Here is a 22,443-nt window from a genome sequence, read left to right as displayed (position 1 = left end):
CATGCACAACATCAAAAAGCTTCCCATACAGTTTCACCAAACTTGTAACTCTCTTACAACCAATCACTCCTTCATGGAGTACCGTGCTACCTGTCCAGTAATGCACTTCAGTGCCTTACATCTGGGTATTTTGTGGTATAAAAATGCAACTACTACAACTACAACCAAATGTAATTCCCAACACAAGGACTGTCCATGATTAGAGCCTTGAGCCAGATAATCTCTCTCCTGGTAAAGATGTTAACTTTCTTAAAAGGTCCAAACAGGTTTTAGCTTGTCCTCACAAACACTAAAACACCAAATTTCATACTGGTGTTTAGTGCCTCAGACATGCATCCTGCAGAGCTGTATAGGATTCAAGGTCTTGCCATCCAGAATTCCAATTATCGGCTAACAGTAGCTGGGATTAAAGATTTCACTATGCTGGAGGTGTGGGTACAGACATACATCAGAAAAAGGAGACAACGGTCTCGGGATTTCTTGAAATCCTTGAGAAAAAAAAATATGTTTAAATCTGTTCAATTGCTCCCTCATGCAATTATACGCAAGAAGAGCTTTAAGGAGCCAATCGAGTCAAAGTTAGATACTCAGAGAATTAAGTTGAAAGCTAAAGTCAAAAAAGGTGCTTTAAAAAAAAAAAAAAAACAACGGGAGTACTTCTTTCATGAACAGATGGCAATTTATAGCTACAGCAGAATTTTAAGCACAACAGAATATAAGAAGCCACTTTATTTTGATTGATGCTGTTGGTGGCGGTGAAATATTTCAGTAATAAGGGTTTTCAATATACAAAGCAACACTGCGTTTCGAGTCGCGGAAAAACACACAAAAACTGCCAGCTACAAGAAACAAGAAGGACGGGATTGTTTACCACAAAATTCAGCGCCCATTTCCCCTTTTATTTTACTTTTGAGGACTTTCCTCCAAGAGTTTCCATTTACAAGTACAACATTGCATTTGTTGTCTGTTGCAAGACACATTGAGGACTTACCAAAAACGTATGGGAACATGGTGCCTGCCCATTGCTTACCATTGGCTGGCTTTACTGTCATTCTCATGTGTCTACTTATTTGTACCCCAGTTTGTCAATTCTGCGATTGTCCCTCACAAGAAGCATGTCCTTGTTAGCATCTTTTTTGATTATTCTTCCACTGCTTGCTTTTGATACACCACCTTTTTCTTTTGGATTAAGCACTCCATGGGAGTGCATGTGTTTTCCAGCTGTTTCCCTCTTATACTTCTCTCCCCCTCCACCCCTTATTATCTCCGGGGACCCATTTTCTGTTCCCCAGCCCTCCATGTTGCGCTCGCTCTTGTGTACTCCCCTTGCTTTTTCACCCAGGTGCTTCTCCCCTGCCCGCTCCATGTTGCTCTTTCTCTCGTTGACTGCCCTGTGTTGCTTCCTTTCCCCCACGACCACCTTCTCTCTTGCCGGTTTCTTCTCCTCCCCACCCCTGCCTTCCGTTTTGCTTCTATTCCTCTTACACCTTGTGTTGCTTCGTGTAGCTTGACCCTCACTCACCACAGCCCACATGTTGCTATGCCATGACATAGTGCCTTATTTTTACTTGGTCTCTTTTTCAACCATGCTGCACAGTACAACCAAGGGGACAGGAAGCTTGCTACAGTGAAGAAACCAAATGCGCACCATAAAGCACACCACACTTCACTCATTGGCCTAGGACACACTAGTTAGGTCTGGATTGACAAATTCTTTAATGCATGCATAGAATATGTTTTGGTTCCACCCAGAGGGGTATTGCCCTCCCACCTCAAGCCATTGGCTATATTATGTGAAATGCTGCCTTTGAAGAAATGCTTCCACTGGAATTCATTAGGGACTATTTTACACACTCAATGACAAAGAATTGAATGTGACAAATTTCATTATCTTTTATACACATTCTATATAGAAACAAATCGACTGTGTTCCCTTTTAAACAGCAATGGCAAAGCCAATAGAGGCATGCTTTAAAGTGATAAACATTTGTACATGTAAAAGTATTTGTGAATGTCTGCATTTGCCAGCATTGCCATAATAAAGCTGGACCTACTAATTTTGCCAATGCTTGTTTTTATTGCACCCAAGCCCTTCTTATCTGTGAAAGAAATAAGGAAGGTGACACTGCTGGCTGTATAATCAGTTTTTGGTGCAATTTGATAATTATGGGTTAATATTTTTAAACAAATGCTCTATATAAACATCCTAATCGCGGTGTCCTTGGCTACACGCCCAGGAAGGTTTGGATCCAATGTGCAAATATAGATAGAAAGGCATGTGGTCGGAAACAAAGTAGATAATACAGGCTTTTCACTGCTTAGCTGCCAAGGGCCCCAAATGTAAGGATACCATCCAGGGCGATTTTCAAGAGGAGTTCAGACTTCATATTGTAATATATATATTATATGTATTATAACGTGTGTTTGGCAAAAGCAACCTATAAAGGCAAAGATGTCGATCTACTAAAGATATAAAACAAACATGCAGGACTGTCTATACCAAAATGCAATGCGCATCTCACCAGAGTATTTAATCAAGGAATCAGGTGCTTGCAATTATTTGCTCATTCCAAGCGTGTGGCCTGTGATCAAGGACAAGATGTCTGAAAAGAGTAAGGCCTGGGAAATGTAAAGAATTCATTGAAGGTGACTGGTTTTGCTGCTTTCCGAAATAAAATGCAAACTGCAACCTGTTGGGAGTGCGCTTTTGTCCGGGGAAAACTTTGTTTTGTACATGATTGACGGCCTGTCCAGCCATGAAAGCAGCACCACTGAAGATAGAAAGCAGGTCTGTGACTTTACTATATCGTCATACACAAGAGCAACAGGATGGAACAATTTCATCAAAACTCGGTAGCTGCTTTGAATTCGCCGTTTTCAAAATGTATTATAATGTGTGTTTGGCAAGAGCAACCTACAAAGGCAAAGATGTGGATCTACTAAAGATACAATATAAACTTGCAGGACTGCCTTAACCAAAATGCAATGTGCAACTCACCAGAGTATTTAATCAAGGGCCATATGTACGAACACATTTTCCCATTGACACAGAATGGGAAAAACCCTTTGCTACATCTGGCCCCAGGTGCCTGCAATTATTTGCTCAATCCAAGCATGTGGCCTGTGATCAAGGACGAGATGTCTGAAATGCGTAAGGCCCAGGAAATGTAAAGAATTCCCGGAAGGTGACTGGTTTTGCTGCTTTCCGAAATAAAATTAAAACTGCAACCTGTTGGGCGTGCGCTTTGGACCGGAGATAACTTTGTTTTGTACATGATTGATGGCCTATCCAGCTGTGAAAGCAGCACCACTGAAGATAGAAAGCAGGTCTGTGTGACTTCACTATATTGTCATACGCAAGAGCAACAGGATCGAACAATTTAAACAAAACTTGGTAACTGTGCTTTGAATTTTCCTACTAATGTTTTCAAAATGTATTACAATGCGAGATTGGCAAGAGCAACCTAAAAAGGCAAAGTTGTAGATCTACTAAAGATACAATATAAACTTGCAGGACTGCCTTTACCAAAATGCAGTGTGCAACTCACCAGACTATTAAATCAAGGAATCAGGTGCCTGCAATTATTTGCTCAATCCAAGCATGTGGTCTGTGATCAAGGACAAGATGTCTGAAACGTGTAAGGCCTGGGAAATGTAAAGAATTATTTGAAGGTGACTGGTTTTGCTGCTTTCCAAAATAAAATGCAAACTGTTGGGAGTGTGCTTTTGTCCGGGGATTAGATAGATAGATAGATAGATAGATAGATAGATAGATAGATAGATAGATAGATAGATAGATAGATAGATAGATAGATAGATAGAGCCTGGGTTGGAGAATGCCAAAGCTGCCTGGTCTTGATTCTGCCTCATTCTTCCACCATCCTTCAATTACTGTTTTACCTCACTATGGCGGCTTCTTTTTTCCCCCCTGGGTTTTCCATTTGTCATTATTTCATGTATTTCTATTCCTCTTTTGTTTCCTTGTTGCCTTTCTCTCTTGCTCTGGATCAAAGTCTGATGATGAGGATGAGAAATATATACCAGTCCTGCAAAATTAATGCCAAAAGGCTCTCAGACAGAATTAATATGTTTCAGAACCACACAGCCTAAATCTCCAGAACCACAACCACAGAAAACCAACCTTGATATTGTCCAGTGGCTCCCAGTGGAGAAAAGGATACAATTCTAGACCTATTGCACCATCCACAAAGGCTACAGGAACAAAGAACCTGGCCACCTGCAAAATATGGGTTCCTGCTAAACCCTGCACCAGGAACCTATAACCAGCAAACTTGCACCAGATCTAACAACATAACTTCAACTAACTAAAACATGGAGGCAGACCACAGAGTCAAAGGTACTAGACTTCTTGAACCTTGATTGTAAAAGAATAATGTCATGGGAAAAACTAATAAGAGTAACTACCAGCAATATAGGTGCACTATCGTCAAAAGGGATTTGAAGAGTCGATTTAAGAGAAGGGAGCAGACAGGGAAGATCTAAAGGACTGTCTGCGTAGAGACATACTGAGAAAAGTTGAAGGAGTGGTAGAGGGATCAGCCTTCGATGTGATAATGCAGGCATCTTGTTCTGCAATGGACCACAGGCAAATTTAATTCCTCCATCTCCAGTCTTTTGAACTCAAAATGCTTGCTTCTTTAGCAGCAATGTTGGCTAGGCTCTGTGTCAGAAAGAGTGGTCACATTGTCCCCTAGTTCAGCCTCTGAACAGGAAGACAGAGCAGACAGGTTTGAAAGTTGATCCTCTAGTCAACCCCCACCGCAGCACCAGTCTTCTATATTTTTAAGAGGATTTTGTGTTTTTATATGTCATATTCCCGCAATTAAACTATCAATCTATGTATGTATTTTATATCTGTATAGGGCAAACCTAGCCAAAAGGTAGATGAGGGCTTTACAGGCTCAAAAGCATATAGTCAATGAATGATAGGAGAAATTGATGTATTCTGAAAGAAGTGTATGGTCACTGCATTCTTTTAAGAGGTGTGTTTTGTGAAGGATGTTCAGTAGAGATAAAAATTGACTTTATTGTTAGAGGCTACCCAAGAACGCTTCACTCTCTCACCAGACAACTGACTGCTGATAGGATGCCTACACATAAAGCATAAAACAAAAACAGAACATTGGAAGGAAACTTTCTTCAGCTTGGAAGATGCACCCAAGTATAAAAGTATAACACTTCCTCTCTCCTTTTGAAATAAAACAAAAGACATTGATACGAAATAAAACATTAAAGGAAAAAATCTGTTCAATTATTATTTTTAAGGCCACAGATGTAGGTCCTAAATGGTTCTTGCAACTCAGTTATTAAGCAGCTGAGTCGAAGCAGGCTCTCTATGAACCTAGTACAGAATGTAAGTTGGGGGCCTGCTGTATGCTTTTGAATCCCCTGAACTTGGATAAGTAACCTAACTGGGGATGAAAATAATGTCAGTACCATTTTATTAGTCCCTCATGGGGGAACGCATGATTGAAGTTGCCTTTCCTGACTTGCTCATGACTAACAATGCTCAGGATACTAACTCCTGTCAAACGGCGGAATGAGATGGATGGTATCTTGTGTTTTCTTCTTCACACTCAGTCTTTAGTCAAAAATAGATTTTAATTTTGGGAGTTTGTACAATCATACAAACCTGGAATTGTATTTTTAATACAAACCTTGTTACGAGACTCCTCTGGTTCGATTCTTACTACTGCAATCCTGGTGGTGTATTCTATACTTCAAAAGGATCGTCTGACAAAGGTGGGGGGCCGATAAGCAGTGGTATTAAAGGACACAATCAAAGGTACCTTTTCCGCCGTGGAATCTCTCTACTGCAAAGTCACCCTGTTTTCATTTGAATTAAATGCTTTAAGCTCTTTCTCTGGAGATCTATAATATATAGACCTACAGAGCCCATAAATAATTTTATGCAAGCTCTAGGACTCAGGCTAGAGCCTCTAATTCATAAACTCAATATGAATATGTTAGAAGACTTTAATTACCACATAGACATGATTACAGATGCAATTTCTCCCTTGGATACGTTTAACGTGCTCGGCTTCTCTCAGTTTATTGATTATCCCAGTCATAGTGCATGCCACACGTAGGATGCGATCTGTAGCAATCGTGGCCTACTACATTTAAATACTCATTCCTTTAACATGGTCAAATCATGTTGCCATAGCTTTTGATGTTAAACTGCAGAGGTCCGAGAATCTTTGGCAGGTTGCTCACACACTTGGAGGGAGACAAAGCAAGGTAACTTTATTGCAGCATTGGAAGGTAACCTCCCTGCAATAGAGGGTAATGTGGACATTGCTGCTGCTGGGTTTCATAAATGGATTATTACGGCACTGGATGACATCATGCCTCTCCATACTGTGAAGCACAAAAGGTGTTACTAAATGCCCTCTGCTATACTAGTAATTTATCAGCACACAATCAGAAATGTAGAAGGTAGAAACAAAGATTGAGTAAAAAGATTCAGCTGATGATAAAAATATTTATAGAGCAGCTATCCAAGGAACAAAACTAGCATTTTTTACAGAAAAATCGAGGTATTCTACTTATAAAATAGAAAGTTGAAAAAATCCCATCAAGGGTTTGTTTGCAGTTAGTCAGTAAGTTGCTGTCTCATAGAAGTGGGTATATGAAACCTCAGTCCCAAATTATGTGTAATTTGTTGGTGAACTTTTTCCAAAGCAAAGTTAAAATCATAGATGCATAATCCTGGGCACAGAAAGGCAACTTAACAACCTTACAATACATTCTAAACGGTACATTAACATATGCATTAAGGTCTATGCCTTTTACTGTTCTTGTCGTTTTTAGGTTCTACACCTACGCGCCACTAAATACAAAGATAAGGTTTGCTCACTTACTATTGAGCATTATATTTTTTTCTATTTAACTGAATAAGTCATATAAGCTCATTCCATTACAGGAAACTGTGCAAGTATTTATTGCCATATTATTATTACAGTAATTCTAATTTGACTTGATTATTCTGTTATTTTTTGCCCTTGATTTATCATATTAAGTCTAATCATTTTTTTGTTGGGGGGTAATCGTAAAAATGTATTATCCATCATATTGTGAATACTTTACACTTGATAAAGCACGTTTAGACAAAATGCCTGTTAGCAAACGTATGAGAAAGAGTGTTCGACTCAAAAATACTTTAGGCATGCCATGACCTAATTATTCTATCGACTTACCTACCACTTTTTGAGCTGTGTTCCAAGCGCAGCAGTTGTACTTCACACTGCCACGTGATAAGGAACAGCGTGCTTTCACACCTGCGCTGTCAGACGTCATAGAGCACTAAGTATGCCTTATGACTCAAGGTTCCAGCAGCTGCAGAACCTAGATGGCACGGATTGCTATAAACACACATACATTCTGTCACTCCGTGGCATGGCCGGCTCGCTTACTCCAAGGAAGACACTGGGGAGGGGTGGCACACGGGGGGGGGGGGGAAAAACACTAATTTAATTAAACAAAAAACAAAAATACTTACCTTTACTGGCCGCAGCGCTGGTCCACTCCTCAGTTGCAGGCAGGCAGACTGGGAGCCTGTGCAAGCCTCTCCTGCCCGGGAAAATGTGTTGGTGGGCTGGAGATAGCCTAATGCGCATGTGTGTTTGCGTAGGCATGAGACGGCTGGCCGGCCAAACACACAGACGCTCTGAGGGGGAGTGCTGTGCACTCCCACTCACTGCTCGTCACCCCCGTGGCCCCATCCCTTTACAAGAAAACAATAATAAATACAGTTTATTATCATTTTCTTGTAAAGGTTTTGCAGCTGCTGCTACTGGCGGGTGGGGGAGGGGGGGTGACACTGCTCCGACCTAACTAAGGAGCCGCCCCTGGCATGCACCATGCACTCTTCTCTTTCACACATTAAAAAGCATGCTCTCCTGCAGCCCGTTCCCACATGCTCATCTTCCAGAGACCATTCATCCATAACCAAAAACACTTTGCTAGCCCTAGGAGATTGTAAATTATAGATATTTGGTGGGTGAGCCCACTGAACTCAATGGAAATATTTTTGGAGGGTGAGAAGGAGGTTCCTCTGGACTGGTGATCCCACTGAAGCCTAAGGAAGGCACTGAATATTAGGAAGGTTAAAATGGGTTTAGACAGATTAACACTCTCCAACAGAGGGAGTGAGGTATCGCAAAGTTCTCGAGTTTCCCAGGTTCGTGCGTAAGTCATCAATTCAAGGATTTGCTGTGCACGCTAGGACTTGAAGTCCAAAGCAAAAACTTGGCCGGATGACCTGCTAAAGCATAGACTTGGGAAACTTCACAGCTCTGCATGACCTCCGCTCTTTCATTCTCCCACTGTCCGTCTCTTACTCTTTTCCTGCAGTCCCTTCTTCCCGCAGCCCCCCTCACCCACATCCCTCCCATAACCCCCTTTCCCTACAGTCACCTTCTTGCTGCTGGATCCCCTGATCGCAGCCGTCTTGTCGTAGACGTGACATTTGAGGACGGTGCTGCCCACGTCCACCGCTAGCACATACCGACCGTGCCCCTGGTAGCCGTTCTTCTGTAGCGGCTCCATCCTCTCCCGCAAAGTGGCCGGGTCCGGAGTCTGCCCAGCAATCTGGCTTCCGGGTCCCAAGCCTTAAATATACACGTATTATGCTGCCAGTGCCAGAGTTCAGTCTGCATCCACGTGCCACCGATTTGGTTAGTATTAAACGGGAGACACAATAAGATAACGCGATTTGCTCAGGATCATCTAGTGGCAAAAAATATTTGGAATTCAGAAGTACTTTTTTCCAAACCAAGCCAACAAGTTCACCACTAGGTTGCAGATCGTTTTAGAAAACGGTGCTGCAAGCATAAACTTACAAAACATCAGCTGGACAGCCCTGACCAATCACCTTCAGATTTCCAGGTTCGGCAGCCAATGACGGCCGCGCTCTCTCCCTGCTAGGCGGCCTCTCATTCAGCTGGGCGGGGGAGGCCACGACAGCGTTTCAGCCAATGAATCACTGCACTGTTTTTCAGTACTGAATTCAGAAGCGGCGAGGTAAAAAGAAACTGGTTTAGAAATATTAGACTTGGCAAATTATTTCAGGTTTTTTTTTAATTGTTAGATTTAGAGGGCGGTAACAGTTACTACTTAGGTTACAAATAGAGAATCGTGTGAAACAGGAAATTGTGAAAATGTCTTGTTCCGGAAACTGCACTCCTTGGCAGACTGAACGAAAACACAATTTCACAAGAAAATTATGCTGTTTATTGACGCGACGAATGGAAATTCTGCTGTTTAGTGGCGTAATTAAAAACCTATGTGCAGTCTGCCTAACCCTGACACTTGATTTAATGCGCAACTATTTAAAGGCTGACAACTGTTACTGAAGGAATCAATCATGAAAGCAGCAATAGAGGGAGATGATGATCAACACCTGCCTGATTCTGCTAGGTGCTCCCCTACCTATACTTGTCACGTCACTTCTGCTACTGGTAAGATGGAAGCAATAATAACCAGGACCAAATATTAGAGTAAAAGGCCGCTTTATCAGGACAGGTATGCATTTGAACTTCCTATATACATTACTGTATGTAAACCTCACCTCACTAACACATTAACCCGTTCTGTGCCAGGTACATAATGGTTAAGTCCGCCGGCACAGTGCTCCTGTGCCGAGGACGTAACCATTACGTCCTGGCACATGAGCTCGGAGGGACCGCTAGCACTCCCTCCGTGTGCTTTCCTCCCACCCCCCAGGGCAGGGATGGAAGGGGCAGTCCTTCCCCTTCTACCCCCTGACCCCCTGAGTGATGTCTGATGATGTCAGCACGCTGACCCCATCAGAGGCCACCTCCCATTGCGCTGGAAACTCAGCTTCCAACGCGTTTGGAAGAGAAATGCCAATCATGTGATGGGGCCTGAGAGGCTTCAAATTTCCTTCCTTTTGAAGTCTCAGAGCATTTCAGCAGCCAGACCGTGAAGCGATCTGGCTGCTGAAATGCCCACTAGACACCAGGGATTTTTTTGTAAAGGGAAATTGGCATAAGGGGAGTGGCCCTTTGGGCAAGGGTCGCTCCCCAAGGGGGCAATGTTTTTCAGGGCCTTTTCTGCCACCCACGGGGGCAGATATTCCTATTTTTATTAGGCGGATATGCCCCCAGGGGGGGCAGAAAGCTCTAGGCGCCAGGGATAATTTTTTTGTTTTGTTTTCTTTCGTTTTTTGGAGGTGGGGAGTGACCCCTTAGGCAAGGGTCACCCCTCTAGGGAGCAAATTATATTTAGGCCATTTCTGCCCCCTTGGGGGCAGATTGGCCTATTTTTATTAGGCCAATCTGCCCCCAATGGGGGGCAGAAATCACCAGACACCAGGGATTTTTTTTAAGGCGAATTTCACGCAAGGGTAGTGACCCCTTAGGCAAGGGTCACTCCCCGGGGTGGGGCAAATTTATTTTAGGCCATTTCTGCCCCCCTTGGGGGCAGATCAGCCTATTTTAATTAGGCCGATCTGCCCCCGGGGGGGGGGGCAGAAACCAATAGGCACCAGGGATTGGTGTGTGTTTGTGTTGTTTTTGTTTGGGGGGGCAGCCCCTTGGGCAAGGGTCGCTCCCCATGGGGGCACATTACTGTTGGCCATATCTACCCCCCTTGGGGGCAGATTGGCCTATTTTTGGAAGGCCCATCTGCCCCCAAGGGGGGCAGAAAGCCCACCAGAGACCAGGGAAGATTTTGTTTTCAAAATAAGAGGGTGGGGGTATGGCCATACCCTCACCCCAAATAAATGGGGCCAAAGTTGTTCTGCCCACCAGTGGGCAGATGGGGCAATTATCCCCGATCCCCACCCCGGTGGGCAGAAAGTCTACTAGATGCCAGGGAATAAAAAATATATATATATAGTGGGGTGGTGGCTACCAACCACTATGAAGCTGGTTATGCCCCCACCCCAACTGAAGGGAGTAACAGCTTTCAGCTCTCCCCCCGCACACTAAAACATCTTATCCCACGGCATGCAAGAGGACATTTGATTATTTTGGGTTTTGGTTTTACAGTTGGGCCATCAGAGCTTGGCTAACTCTCGAAATCGCCCCACTTGGAATGGTGAGGGCTGCACTTTATGGACTTTGGGACGCTGCCATGTAGTAAAATCCACAAGACCTAGACACATCTGAAAACTAAACATCTGGGTGATTCCAGGGTGGTGTGCTTCACATGCACCCGCACCATTTTCCTACCCACCATGCCCTGCAAATCTCCAACTTTACAGGAAATCACACATTTTTTTCCACATTTTTGTGATGGAACCTTCCGGAATCTACAGGAATCCACAAAATTCCTACCACCCAGCATTGTCTCATCTATACCGATAACAATTCTGCTGCACTTGTCAGCCTACTAATGTTTTTTTTCAAACTGCCCTTTTGGACCCACTTTGGTTCCCCCTCAATTGCAAAATGTTTTTGGCTTTTCCCTGTCACAAGCACTTGGCCCACCTATACAAGTGAGGTATCATTTTTACCGGGAGACTGAGAGGAATGTTGGGTGGTAGGAAATTTTTCCCGGTGTGGTGATCCCACACAGGAATGTGGGGAAAACATGATTTTTTAGCTAAATCTGAGATTTGCTGGGGAGTCCGGGTAAAAAAAACATTGGGGGATCCAAGCAAGTCAGACCTCCACGGACTCCCTCTGGTGTCTAGTTTTCAGAAATGTCTGGGTTTGGTAGGTTTCCCTAGATGGCTGCTGAGCCCAGGACCAAAAACGCAGGTACCCCCCCATGCAAAAACAGGTAGTTTTGTATTTGATAATGTTGATGTGTCCAGATAGTTGTTTGGAGCATTTCCTTTTGCGGTCATTAGGCCTACCCACAAAAGTGCAGTACCATTTTTATCGGGAGACTTGGGGGAACACTGGGTGGAAGGAAATTTGTGGCTCCTCTCAGATTCCAGAACTTTCTGTCACTGAAATGTGAGGAAAAGTGTTTTTCAGCCAAATTTTGAGGTTTGCAAAGGATTCTGGGTAACAGAACCCGGCGGTGGAAGCCCAACAAGTAACCCCATCTTAGATTCCCCTAGGAGTCTAGTTTTAAAAAATGCACAAGTTTGGTAGGTTTCCCTAGGTGCCAGCTGAGTTATAGGCCAAAACCCACACCTAGACACTTTGCAAAAAACAGGTCTGCTTTCTTTGGTAAAATGTGATGTGTCCATGTTGTGTTTTGGGGCACTTCCTGTCGCGGGCGCTAGGCCTACCTATACAAGTGAGGTACCATTTTTATCGGGAGACTTGGGGGAACGCTGAGTGGAAGGAAATTTGTGGCTCCTCTCAGATTCCAGAATTTTCTGTCACTGAAATGTGAGGAAAAGGTGTTTTTTTAGCCAAATTTTCCCCTAGGTGTCTAGTTTTCAAAAATGAGCAGGTAAGGTAGGTTTCCCCAGGTGCTGGCTGAGCTAGAGGCCAAAATCTACAACTAGACACTTTGCAAAAATAAAGTCAGATTTCAATGTAAAAATGTGCTGTGTACATGTTGCGTTTCCTGTCGCGAGCATTAGGCCTACCCACGCAAGTGAGGTACCATTTTTATTGAGACAATTTGGGGAACACATAATAGCAAAACAAGTGTTATTGCCCCTTGTCTTGCTCTGCCCTTTTTTCCTTCCAAATGTAAGACAGTGTGTAAAAAAGACGTCTATCTGTAATTCACATGCTAGTATGGGCATCCCAGAATTCAGAGATGTGCAAATAACCACTGCTTCTCAACACCTTATCTAGTGCCCATTTTGGAAATACAAAGGTTTTCTTGATACATATTTCTCACTTTTTATATTTCACCAAATTAATTGCTGTATGCCCGGTATACAATGAAAACATGTTGCAAGGTGCATCTCCTTTATTGGCTCTGGGTACATAGAGTTCTTGATGAACCTACAAGCTCTATATATCCGCACAACCAGAAGAGTCTAGCAGACATAACGGTATATTGCTTTTGAAAATATGACATTACAGGAAAAAAGTTACAGAGTAAAATGTTGAGAAAAATGGCTGTTTTTTTCACCTCAATTTCAATATTTTTTTATTTCAGCTGTTATTTTCTGTAGGAAACCCTTGTAGAATCTACACAAATTACCCCTTGCTGAATTCAGAATTTTGTCTGCTTTTCAGAAATGTTTCGCTTTCTGGGATCCATCATTGGTTTCACACCCACTTCTGTCACTAACTGGAAGGAGTCTCAAAGCACAAAAAATAGTACAAATGGGGTATGTCCCAGTAAGGCCAAAATTGTGTTGAAAAATGTGGTTTTCTGATTCAAGTCTGCCTGCTCCTAAAAGCTGGGAAGATGGTGATTTTAGGACCGCAAACCCTTTGTTGATGCAATTGTCAGGGGAAAAAACACAAGTCTTCTTCTGCAGCCCTTTTTCCCCATTTAAAAAAAAAAAAACGAAATGTTTGCTGTATTTTGGCTAATTTCTTGGTCTCCTCCAAGGAAACCCACAAATTCTGGGTACCTCTATAATCCCTAGGATGTTGCAAATAAAGGCACGCACAGGAGAGGAAAAGGCCTGGTAGCGAAGGGTTTAAACAATCTATCCCCCCACGCTTAAATCTTGCCCCAACATGAACCATCCTAACCGAACTAATCCAAACGTCAGTATCATCCCCTTACTTTAATTCGATATCCTTCCACGCCTGACCCCAAAATTGATCCCAAGTGCTCCATGTGCCAAGGTCTCCCCAGCAGGACCCCAACCCTTGAGGCTCAATGCCAACCCTTACCAGGTGTTTTCCTGCCCCTCCCCCAGTGTAACTATCGCTATCACCACAACAGATATAAAGTACAGTAAACTTTCTCATTAAATGAAGTTTAATTAGCATAAAGGCAACAGGCTTGTATCTTCAACAGCCACATTATTCATTTCAACACCACACACGCACTGCCAACGTATGAGCAAGTCTCTCCCTAATCTCTAGTAAATATTTGCTGCCTAAAGAAGATAAATAAACAACATCTTGCCTGAACAAAGTCAAATCCTCTTCTATGATGTTACTATGAATAATAATGCTAATGCCCTTTGCCACACAAAAACAACGCATTTCTCTGTTAACTTTGTGCTTAGCCTTGGTGTGGTTAGACAAGGTGGCCGCCTGGATGTGCCCTTAGGGAGTCCCGGCTTGCTAATCCTGCAGTAGTCCTGGTCTCCCTGTGACAATCCGGGCTGCCACCACATTTCGTTGCCCTGCTGAAGTCACCTGCCTGGACAGAGGTGCAGTTTGCGGACTGGCAGCCCCCTGATAACCGTCTTTGCGGTGGGCACCTGCTGAGGCCTGCAGGAAGTAGCGTTATCACCATGCCACGGAGCCCCTTCTGTTGGCTACTGCGGAGCACGGACGGGCTGTGCTTGAGGTGAGCAGGGACCCTTGGGGAGGACATTGCTCCCACAGATGGAGACTCCTGATGCAGGTGGCACAGCCTGTCTCAGCAGCCCCAGAAACAATGAAAGTTGGGTGCTGGGGGAGGCCTTCTGCGGCTATGAGGTCAGGGTGCTTGTGAGAGCCTCCTCAGCAAACAACAGAGGCAATATCGGTGGTCTGGTTGGGGGCACAGGGGGCCTCCTGATGCCAGGTTCACTCAGCAGCTGCCACTGGCTTCACGGGGCTACGGCCCGCCATACACTGGGTGTCTTTGGCCCTACTGTGTTCAGCTGGCCTGGGGCCCTGAGAAGCCCTGAAGTGATGGGCAACCTAGGCGAGACGTCCGGGTCCAGATGGGGCCAAAAACAGGTCACCTTGATTTCTGATGGGTGAGACAGCGCCTGGTTAGTGGCTGAAGAGGCACTGTCTTGTGGTGCTTGCAGTGAGGAGAGTAGGTGGCCCTGGTCAACAAGTGCCGTCCTTGTCCTCGCCTTCACATGGAAGGCCCATTACCGTTAGGTCCTCCCCAGGGCTGACAGGCCTGGGGGTGCCCTGTGGGGTAGCTGGCTGCGGTCTGACTGCCTTGAAGGTGGATTAAGCTGGCCCATCATCATCCTGAGGTTGCCAGTGGTTATCCTGTGGACCCCGATAATGGAGGCTAGACTCGCATTGGCCTCATGGGCCCCCCTGCTGGGCGTGCAAGGGCTGATGGCACACAGTTGATGGCCAGAAGGAGTGACTTGGTGTATACTCTCTTCCAAAGTAGAGGAGCCGCGGGGGCAAGTCAGCTGCTGGTGGCTGCTTGTGACCCTTAGACTGCAGGAATGTCACATGTCAAACCCCCCTGCACATTTTCGGGCGACAAGATTAGGTGTCAAATTGGAACATTAGAACTGCGTGGATATGAATTTAGGGATTCCTTGCATTTGGATGGCCAGTTGAGAGTTTTATGCTGTGTTGTTCATTTTTCATCCTTCCAAGATGGAGAAGGACAGGTCCCAGAGACAACAACAGGGAAATACTATTACGCAATATGCTACATCTCGTCAGGCCACCCATAGAATCACTTGTTCAGATCACTTTTCTACACCGGAGCACTCACTGGAGCGTCAGGAGGAACCTTCCAGTGCTGCACTGTTGGAGGCAATACAGGGGTAGAGGGCACCTCTGGGGTGTCCATAGAGGTTAACCTACCTGTAACCGGACGTCTCCGGACGCCGGTTCTCATGACATTGTGCCGAACGCCATTAAGGGGGCCCGACACACTCCTGAGGGACGCAAGCCTGTGACGTCAGACGCCTTCGGCGTCTGGACGACAACCGAAAGAAAAGACGGACCAAAGGGAGATAGAGAGGAGGAGACGGAAGTAGACGCTCGACGAACGCAGCCGGAGGAAAAGGAAACCCGGACGCCGAGGACGGAGAGGAAGGACCCCGTCGAAGGAGCAGAGACCCCGAGAGAGAGAGAAAAGCCCTGGGGCACTCCCGCCCCCGTCGGAGAGAAGCCGGGAGACTGCCAAAGTGCCGGCCGCGTCCCCGGAGGGGCGTGGCCACCTCAGGTACGTTCGTACCACAGCTGGGGGTTTGCGAGAGAGTGGTTATTAGGAATAGGGGGGGATAAGGGAAAGAAAGGGAGGTCCTGCAGGGAAGGGGAGACCATATGACAGAGAGCCCTAAAGTGAACCTAACCTCACAAGGAAACCAACCGCCAGAGGATTCCTACATAGAAGGGAAAGTCTGAGAACACCTATAGGGGGAACCACAAACTAAAATACAGTTAAACCCTCACTTCCTTTCACTTATACCTATTTCCCCCACCACCCTACTAACCCTATATACTTACCTCATATATATATCCCACTTACCTGTTTTGTTATCCTTATTTCTATTTCTTTGGAGAGCCTGGCCCACTGACGTAGAGGAAGATCGGAGACCTTCCCAAAGCTGGACCTGGTCACTTATGGACTATCATCAAAACCCTGAAAGAGAAGGAAAAAGGGGACTTTTGTTAATTATTTTGGGACTGCAAGTACGTTAACCTTGTGAACAAGAAACAGGGAAAAAGAAAAGCCATCCTTAAAACCAAAGCACGAATAAATTAGATAAATCCCCCACCTTCTGCGCCTGTTATATTATTCCAATATCCCTTTTTATTGCTTCGGGATAAAGAACCCATTACAGTGGTGTCAGAAGTGGGATATTGGAACAACTACAGGTAACCAAAGACGATGGAGGGCACACCCACCCTATCAGAGATGATGCAGCAGCTAGCCGCAGGGCAGAGACATCTGCAAGTAGTGTGGGAAGAGCAACAGAAGGAGGCTAAAGTGGAAAGGGAGGCCCTACAAAGCGCTCTTAAAAGTCAGGCCACTATCATGGCCAACAATCAGTTGGTCCATGAGACTGCAATCAAAAACCTCACGGACACTATTGCCGCCACCCGGGTGCATCCGAACGTACCCAGTTCGGTCCTGCAGCGATATCAGGAAGGCGAAGACCCGGATGCCTTTTTCACGAATTTCGAGCGGGTTGCTACTTCCGCCACCTGGCCCCAGGATAGGTGGGGCCAATACATCGCCCCATTATTGACAGGAACTCTCCAAGCGGCTTATCAAGCGGTAAACCCAGGTGGAACGACGCCCTATCAGGATATTAAGAAGAGTATCCTAGAGCGGGTGGGGTTTGATACAGAACATTATCGGGTCCGGTTTAGGAAAGCCAAATGGGGACCCTCCGAGAATCCCCGGGCCCTATATTTTCGAATTAAGGACTTAGGACTCAAATGGCTAGGTCCCATTGGAACCAATAGGGAGGATATCATTGAGGTTGTTCTCTTGGAACAATATCTAGATGCCCTACCTACCAATACCTGTAATTGGATCAAGCAACACCCAAGTCCAGATACTAACACCACTATTGAATTAGCCTGTGCCTTTCACCGCTCCCTCGAGTTCAAAATCCCTCCTGTACGGCCAACACTTAACCCCATCCGACAGAACCTCGGGCCCTCCCCAGGGCGAAAACCAACCGAGGATCCGGGAAAATTGCGAGGACCAGAAAGACCCTATATGCAACAACCACAGTGTTTTAGCTGTGGAGAGTGGGGACATATCGCCCGGGTTTGCCCGCTGAAAACGGAAAAATCAGAACCAATGGAAATAGGAGTCACTAGGGGGAGAGTCTTCTATACAGGGGGAAAGGAAACCCGATACAAGAAGAGACTTGTTATCAATGGAAGAACCACAGTGGCGCTCATCGACTCAGGTTGCAGTCAATCTGTAATTCGTGCGGATTTATTGGAAAAAAACCCTTTTGCTTCAGGATTTACGGTATCCATATGTTGTATTCATGGAGATACGAGAGAATACCCCCTAATCTGGACAACCTTGTCCTGGGACGGAAGAGAAGTCCCCATAAGGATGGGGGTGGTGGAACGACTAGTCGAAGAAGCTATCATAGGAACCGACTTCCCTGACTTTTTGGAACTTCTTGACAGTACAAAAGACTCTGAAGACATGAGTACATGGTGGGAAAGCGCTCCTTTTTCTAGTACGCCTTTAACACCACCGGTGGTTAGATACCGACCCTCCCGAAAAGAAAAAAGAGAAACCCGAAAAGTCTATGCACAAGGAAACATGAGTACAAATATGGTAATTACAAAGGTCCTTACTCTTACTGACCTTCCTCCATTCCGTAGTTGTCAAAGAGAAGATCCGAGTTTGATCCATGCCTGGAAAAGTGCCCGACCCCGGAACCCCCAAGACAAAAGCCCTTCTTTTACCATAATCAAAAATCTGTTATACCGTGTCACTGGTAATAACCGAGAAGAAAAGAAGCAGCTATTAGTCCCCGAACCTTATAGACCACAAGTCCTACACCTAGCCCATAGCCAGCCGGGGGGGGGTCACTACGGCAGGGAGAAAACAGAAGAATATCTGTTGAGGAAGTTTTACTGGCCAGGGGTCTTTTCACAGATTAGGAGGTTCTGTCAACAATGTCCTAAATGCCAAATGATTGATCCTGGTCCCAAAAGAAGAGCTCCCTTGCAACCGTTGCCCATTATAGACATCCCTTTTTCAAGAATAGGAATGGACATTGTAGGTCCTCTCCTACCTTCTTCTAGAGGATACCGTTATATACTAGTATTGGTAGACTACGCCACCAGATACCCAGAAGCCATCCCACTCAGCAGTATTAACTCCAAGAGCGTAGCCCATGCAATGATAGGGTTCTTCTCCCGAATAGGCTTTCCCCGAGAAATCTTAACAGACCAAGGTACCCAGTTCATGTCCAACTTGATGTCACAAATATGTCAACTTCTGGGGATCAAACAGTTACGGACAGCAGTTTATCATCCTCAAACGGATGGTTTGGTAGAAAGGTATAACCGCACTCTGAAAACTCTCCTAAAGAAATCTATTTCAGAGACAGGTAAGGATTGGGATAGAAAGCTCCCCTTAGTGTTATACGCTATCAGGACCCATGAGCAAGCATCCACGGGCCATAGTCCATTTGAATTATTGTTCGGACGACAGCCCAGGACCTTGTTAGATATGGCTGCAGAGTTATGGGAGGAGGAGGATGGAGAAAAATCCCTCTTAGAGTATACCCAGGAGTTAAAAAACCAACATCCAAACTGTGTGGGAAAATGTAAGGGAACATATGGAGAAGGCTCAAGAAAAACAGAAGAGATATTACGACAGGAATACCACATTAAGGACCTTTACCCTAGGTGATAAGGTGTTAGTGCTTCTCCCCAGTTCAGACAACAAGTTGCTGGCAAAGTGGCAGGGACCCTATAAAGTGATAGGGGTAGTAACACCCGTGACCTATAAGGTCCAGCTCACAGATAGTTCCAACCGGTCACAGATCTTTCATGTCAATCTATTAAAAAAATGGGAAGAGCCGCAGGGAGAACCAACCAGGGGATGCCTAGTTAACACCATTAAAGAACTGGAGATAGGGTGGTGTCCCACTGAGCATCCTAGCGGAACCGAGGTGCCTCCCATAAGTAGCGAAATCTCGATCCAACAGAGTGAGCAATTAGCCCAGCTCCTCCATGATCATGCCCATGTGTTCTCCTCGATACCTGGCAAGACCAAGCTGGTACATCATCAAATCATAACCCCACCTGGCAAGGTCATACGCCTACGGCCATATCGTATCCCTGAAGCTAGAAAGATCCTGGTAGAAAACGAAATAGAACAAATGTTAGACCTAGGCGTTATAGAGCCTTCCCAGAGTCCCTGGTGTTCACCGGTGGTATTAGTGCCAAAGCCAGATGGGTCTATACGTTTCTGTATTGACTTTAGACAAGTCAATTCTATATCCCAGTTTGACACATATCCCCTTCCAAGGGTGGACGAACTCTTAGAGAAGTTGGGAAAAGCTAAGTACATGTCTACACTCGACTTGACCAAAGGCTACTGGCAGATTCCCTTGACGCCAGAAGATAAAGAGAAAACGGCCTTCGCTACTCCCTCTGGGTTATACCATTTTAATGTTCTCCCTTTCGGGTTACATGGGGCACCCGCCACCTTCCAGCGTCTCATCAACACCATTCTACGACCTCATACCAGGTACGCTGCCGCGTATCTGGATGATATCGTTATCCACAGCGAGACTTGGGAGGACCACTTGACACATTTAAACAAAATCTTTACAGCGTTACGAGGGGCCGGATTAACAGCCAACGCCTCCAAAAGCCAGTTGGCATTCAATGAGATCTCTTATCTAGGATATCATATAGGGAAAGGTATACTTAGACCACAAATGAACAAAGTTGAAGCCATCCTACGGATAGAAACACCCACAACGAAAAAGGAGGTCCGGTCATTCTTAGGCTTGGTAGGCTATTATCGAAGATTTATACCCCATTATTCCACCGTGGCCGCCCCCCTAACCGATCTCCTGAGGAAAGGACAGCCAAAAAATATCACGAATTTAAACCCAGTACAGTCCCATAGTTACCATACCCTACAAAGGTATCTCACTACCCAACCAATTTTAAAATGTCCTGACTTCACTATCCCCTTTCACCTCCAAACGGATGCCTATGACGTGGGTCTGGGGGCCGTACTCTTTCAGAAAGACGAGAGAGATATTAGTCACCCCGTGGTCTTTATTAGCCGTAAACTTTTTCCCAGGGAGAGAAACTATCCCATTATTGAACGAGAATGTCTCGCCATCAGGTGGGCACTTGAGAGCCTCCAATATTACCTCCTAGGAAGATCCTTTCTATTATATACGGATCACGCTCCCCTCACCTGGCTCTCGAGATATAAGAATACTAACAGCTGCATATTGAGATGGTTTATGGAGCTTCAACCTTTCTCCTTCCAGGTTTGCCATCTCCCTGGTGATCTTATGGGACAGGCTGACTATTTGTCCCGGTTCCCGGGACCTTTGGGTCTCGAACAGCCCCATTCATGGGAGGGGATGTGTAACCGGACGTCTCCGGACGCCGGTTCTCATGACATTGTGCCGAACGCCATTAAGGGGGCCCGACACACTCCTGAGGGACGCAAGCCTGTGACGTCAGACGCCTTTGGCGTCTGGACGACAACCGAAAGAAAAGACGGACCAAAGGGAGATAGAGAGGAGGAGACGGAAGTAGACGCTCGACGAACGCAGCCGGAGGAAAAGGAAACCCGGACGCCGAGGACGGAGAGGAAGGACCCCGTCGAAGGAGCAGAGACCCCGAGAGAGAGAGAAAAGCCCTGGGGCACTCCCGCCCCCGTCGGAGAGAAGCCGGGAGACTGCCAAAGTGCCGGCCGCGTCCCCGGAGGGGCGTGGCCACCTCAGGTACGTTCGTACCACAGCTGGGGGTTTGCGAGAGGGTGGTTATTAGGAATAGGGGGGGATAAGGGAAAGAAAGGGAGGTCCTGCAGGGAAGGGGAGACCATATGACAGAGAGCCCTAAAGTGAACCTAACCTCACAAGGAAACCAACCGCCAGAGGATTCCTACATAGAAGGGAAAGTCTGAGAACACCTATAGGGGGAACCACAAACTAAAAGACAGTTAAACCCTCACTTCCTTTCACTTATACCTATTTCCCCCACCACCCTACTAACCCTATATACTTACCTCATATATATATCCCACTTACCTGTTTTGTTATCCTTATTTCTATTTATTTGGAGAGCCTGGCCCACTGACGTAGAGGAAGATTGGAGACCTTCCCAAAGCTGGACCTGGTCACTTATGGACTATCATAAAAACCCTGAAAGAGAAGGAAAAAGGGGACTTTTGTTAATTATTTTGGGACTGCAAGTACGTTATCCTTGTGAACAAGAAACAGGGAAAAAGAAAAGCCATCCTTAAAACCAAAGCACGAATAAATTAGATAAATCCCCCACCTTCTGCGCCTGTTATATTATTCCAATATCCCTTTTTATTGCTTCGGGATAAAGAACCCATTACACTACCGAAGGTGGACCTCCATAAAGTAGCGGACAAAGTTGAGGATGCTGAAACCAACATTACTACCCTGCAGACTGAAGTGAAGCAACATGAACAACTGGTCCCCAAGTTGCAAACCATCTCCAATACTCTGGAACACACAGTCGAGGATGCCGAGGGGTGTTCACAAAGAATTAATGTGCAGCTGCTAGGCTTCCTTGAACAGGTGGAGGGCCAATCGGTTGTGTGCTTCCTGGACCATTGGGTGAGACATATGTTGTGCCCTAAAGACTTGCTGATTTGTTTGTTATTGAAAGAGCTCATAGGGCATTGGTGCCAGTCCCGCCACTAGGGGCCCCTCTAGGAGCACTTGTTGCCGGAATGTTGAATTATAGGGAGAGATGTGCAAACCTGAGAACAGTTAGGGAAGCTCCCATCCCACAGTTCGAAAATTGCAATATAACAATATACCCTGATTACACCCTTAGGGTACAGGAAAGGCGCAAGTCATTCCTCAAGGTTAAGAGGAAATTGTGTACCATGAGCCTCTGGAACATGCTGTTATATCCAGCCAGACTCTGTGTCATTGAATTAATAAGGTCCCACTTCCTCTAAATGCCTAGAAGATGTTTAGTTCTGGCTGGACATGTT

General features: G+C 45.5%; 1 protein-coding gene across 3 annotated transcripts in view; it reads right to left on the bottom strand.

The window, feature by feature from the left end:
- Positions 1–8,869, bottom strand: part of GK5 (glycerol kinase 5) — a 252,107-nt gene extending 243,238 nt beyond the window's left edge. For 2 of the 3 annotated variants that reach the window (XM_069213925.1, XM_069213926.1), the window contains exon 1: positions 8,440–8,713. In XM_069213925.1, the coding sequence (XP_069070026.1) occupies positions 8,440–8,571 (132 nt within the window). In that variant the 5' untranslated portion in view covers positions 8,572–8,713. Of the gene's footprint in view, positions 1–8,439 lie in introns of all 3 variants that reach the window. The other variant, XM_069213924.1, reaches the window with a different exon arrangement.
- Between the last annotated feature and the right edge of the window lie 13,574 nt (positions 8,870–22,443).

The sequence above is a fragment of the Pleurodeles waltl genome, chromosome 11, assembly GCF_031143425.1.
Source record: "Pleurodeles waltl isolate 20211129_DDA chromosome 11, aPleWal1.hap1.20221129, whole genome shotgun sequence".
NCBI classification, from domain to species: Eukaryota; Metazoa; Chordata; class Amphibia; order Caudata; family Salamandridae; genus Pleurodeles; species Pleurodeles waltl.
The sequence above is the reverse complement of the archived record's forward strand: the minus strand, read 5'-3'. Positions and strand labels throughout refer to the sequence as shown.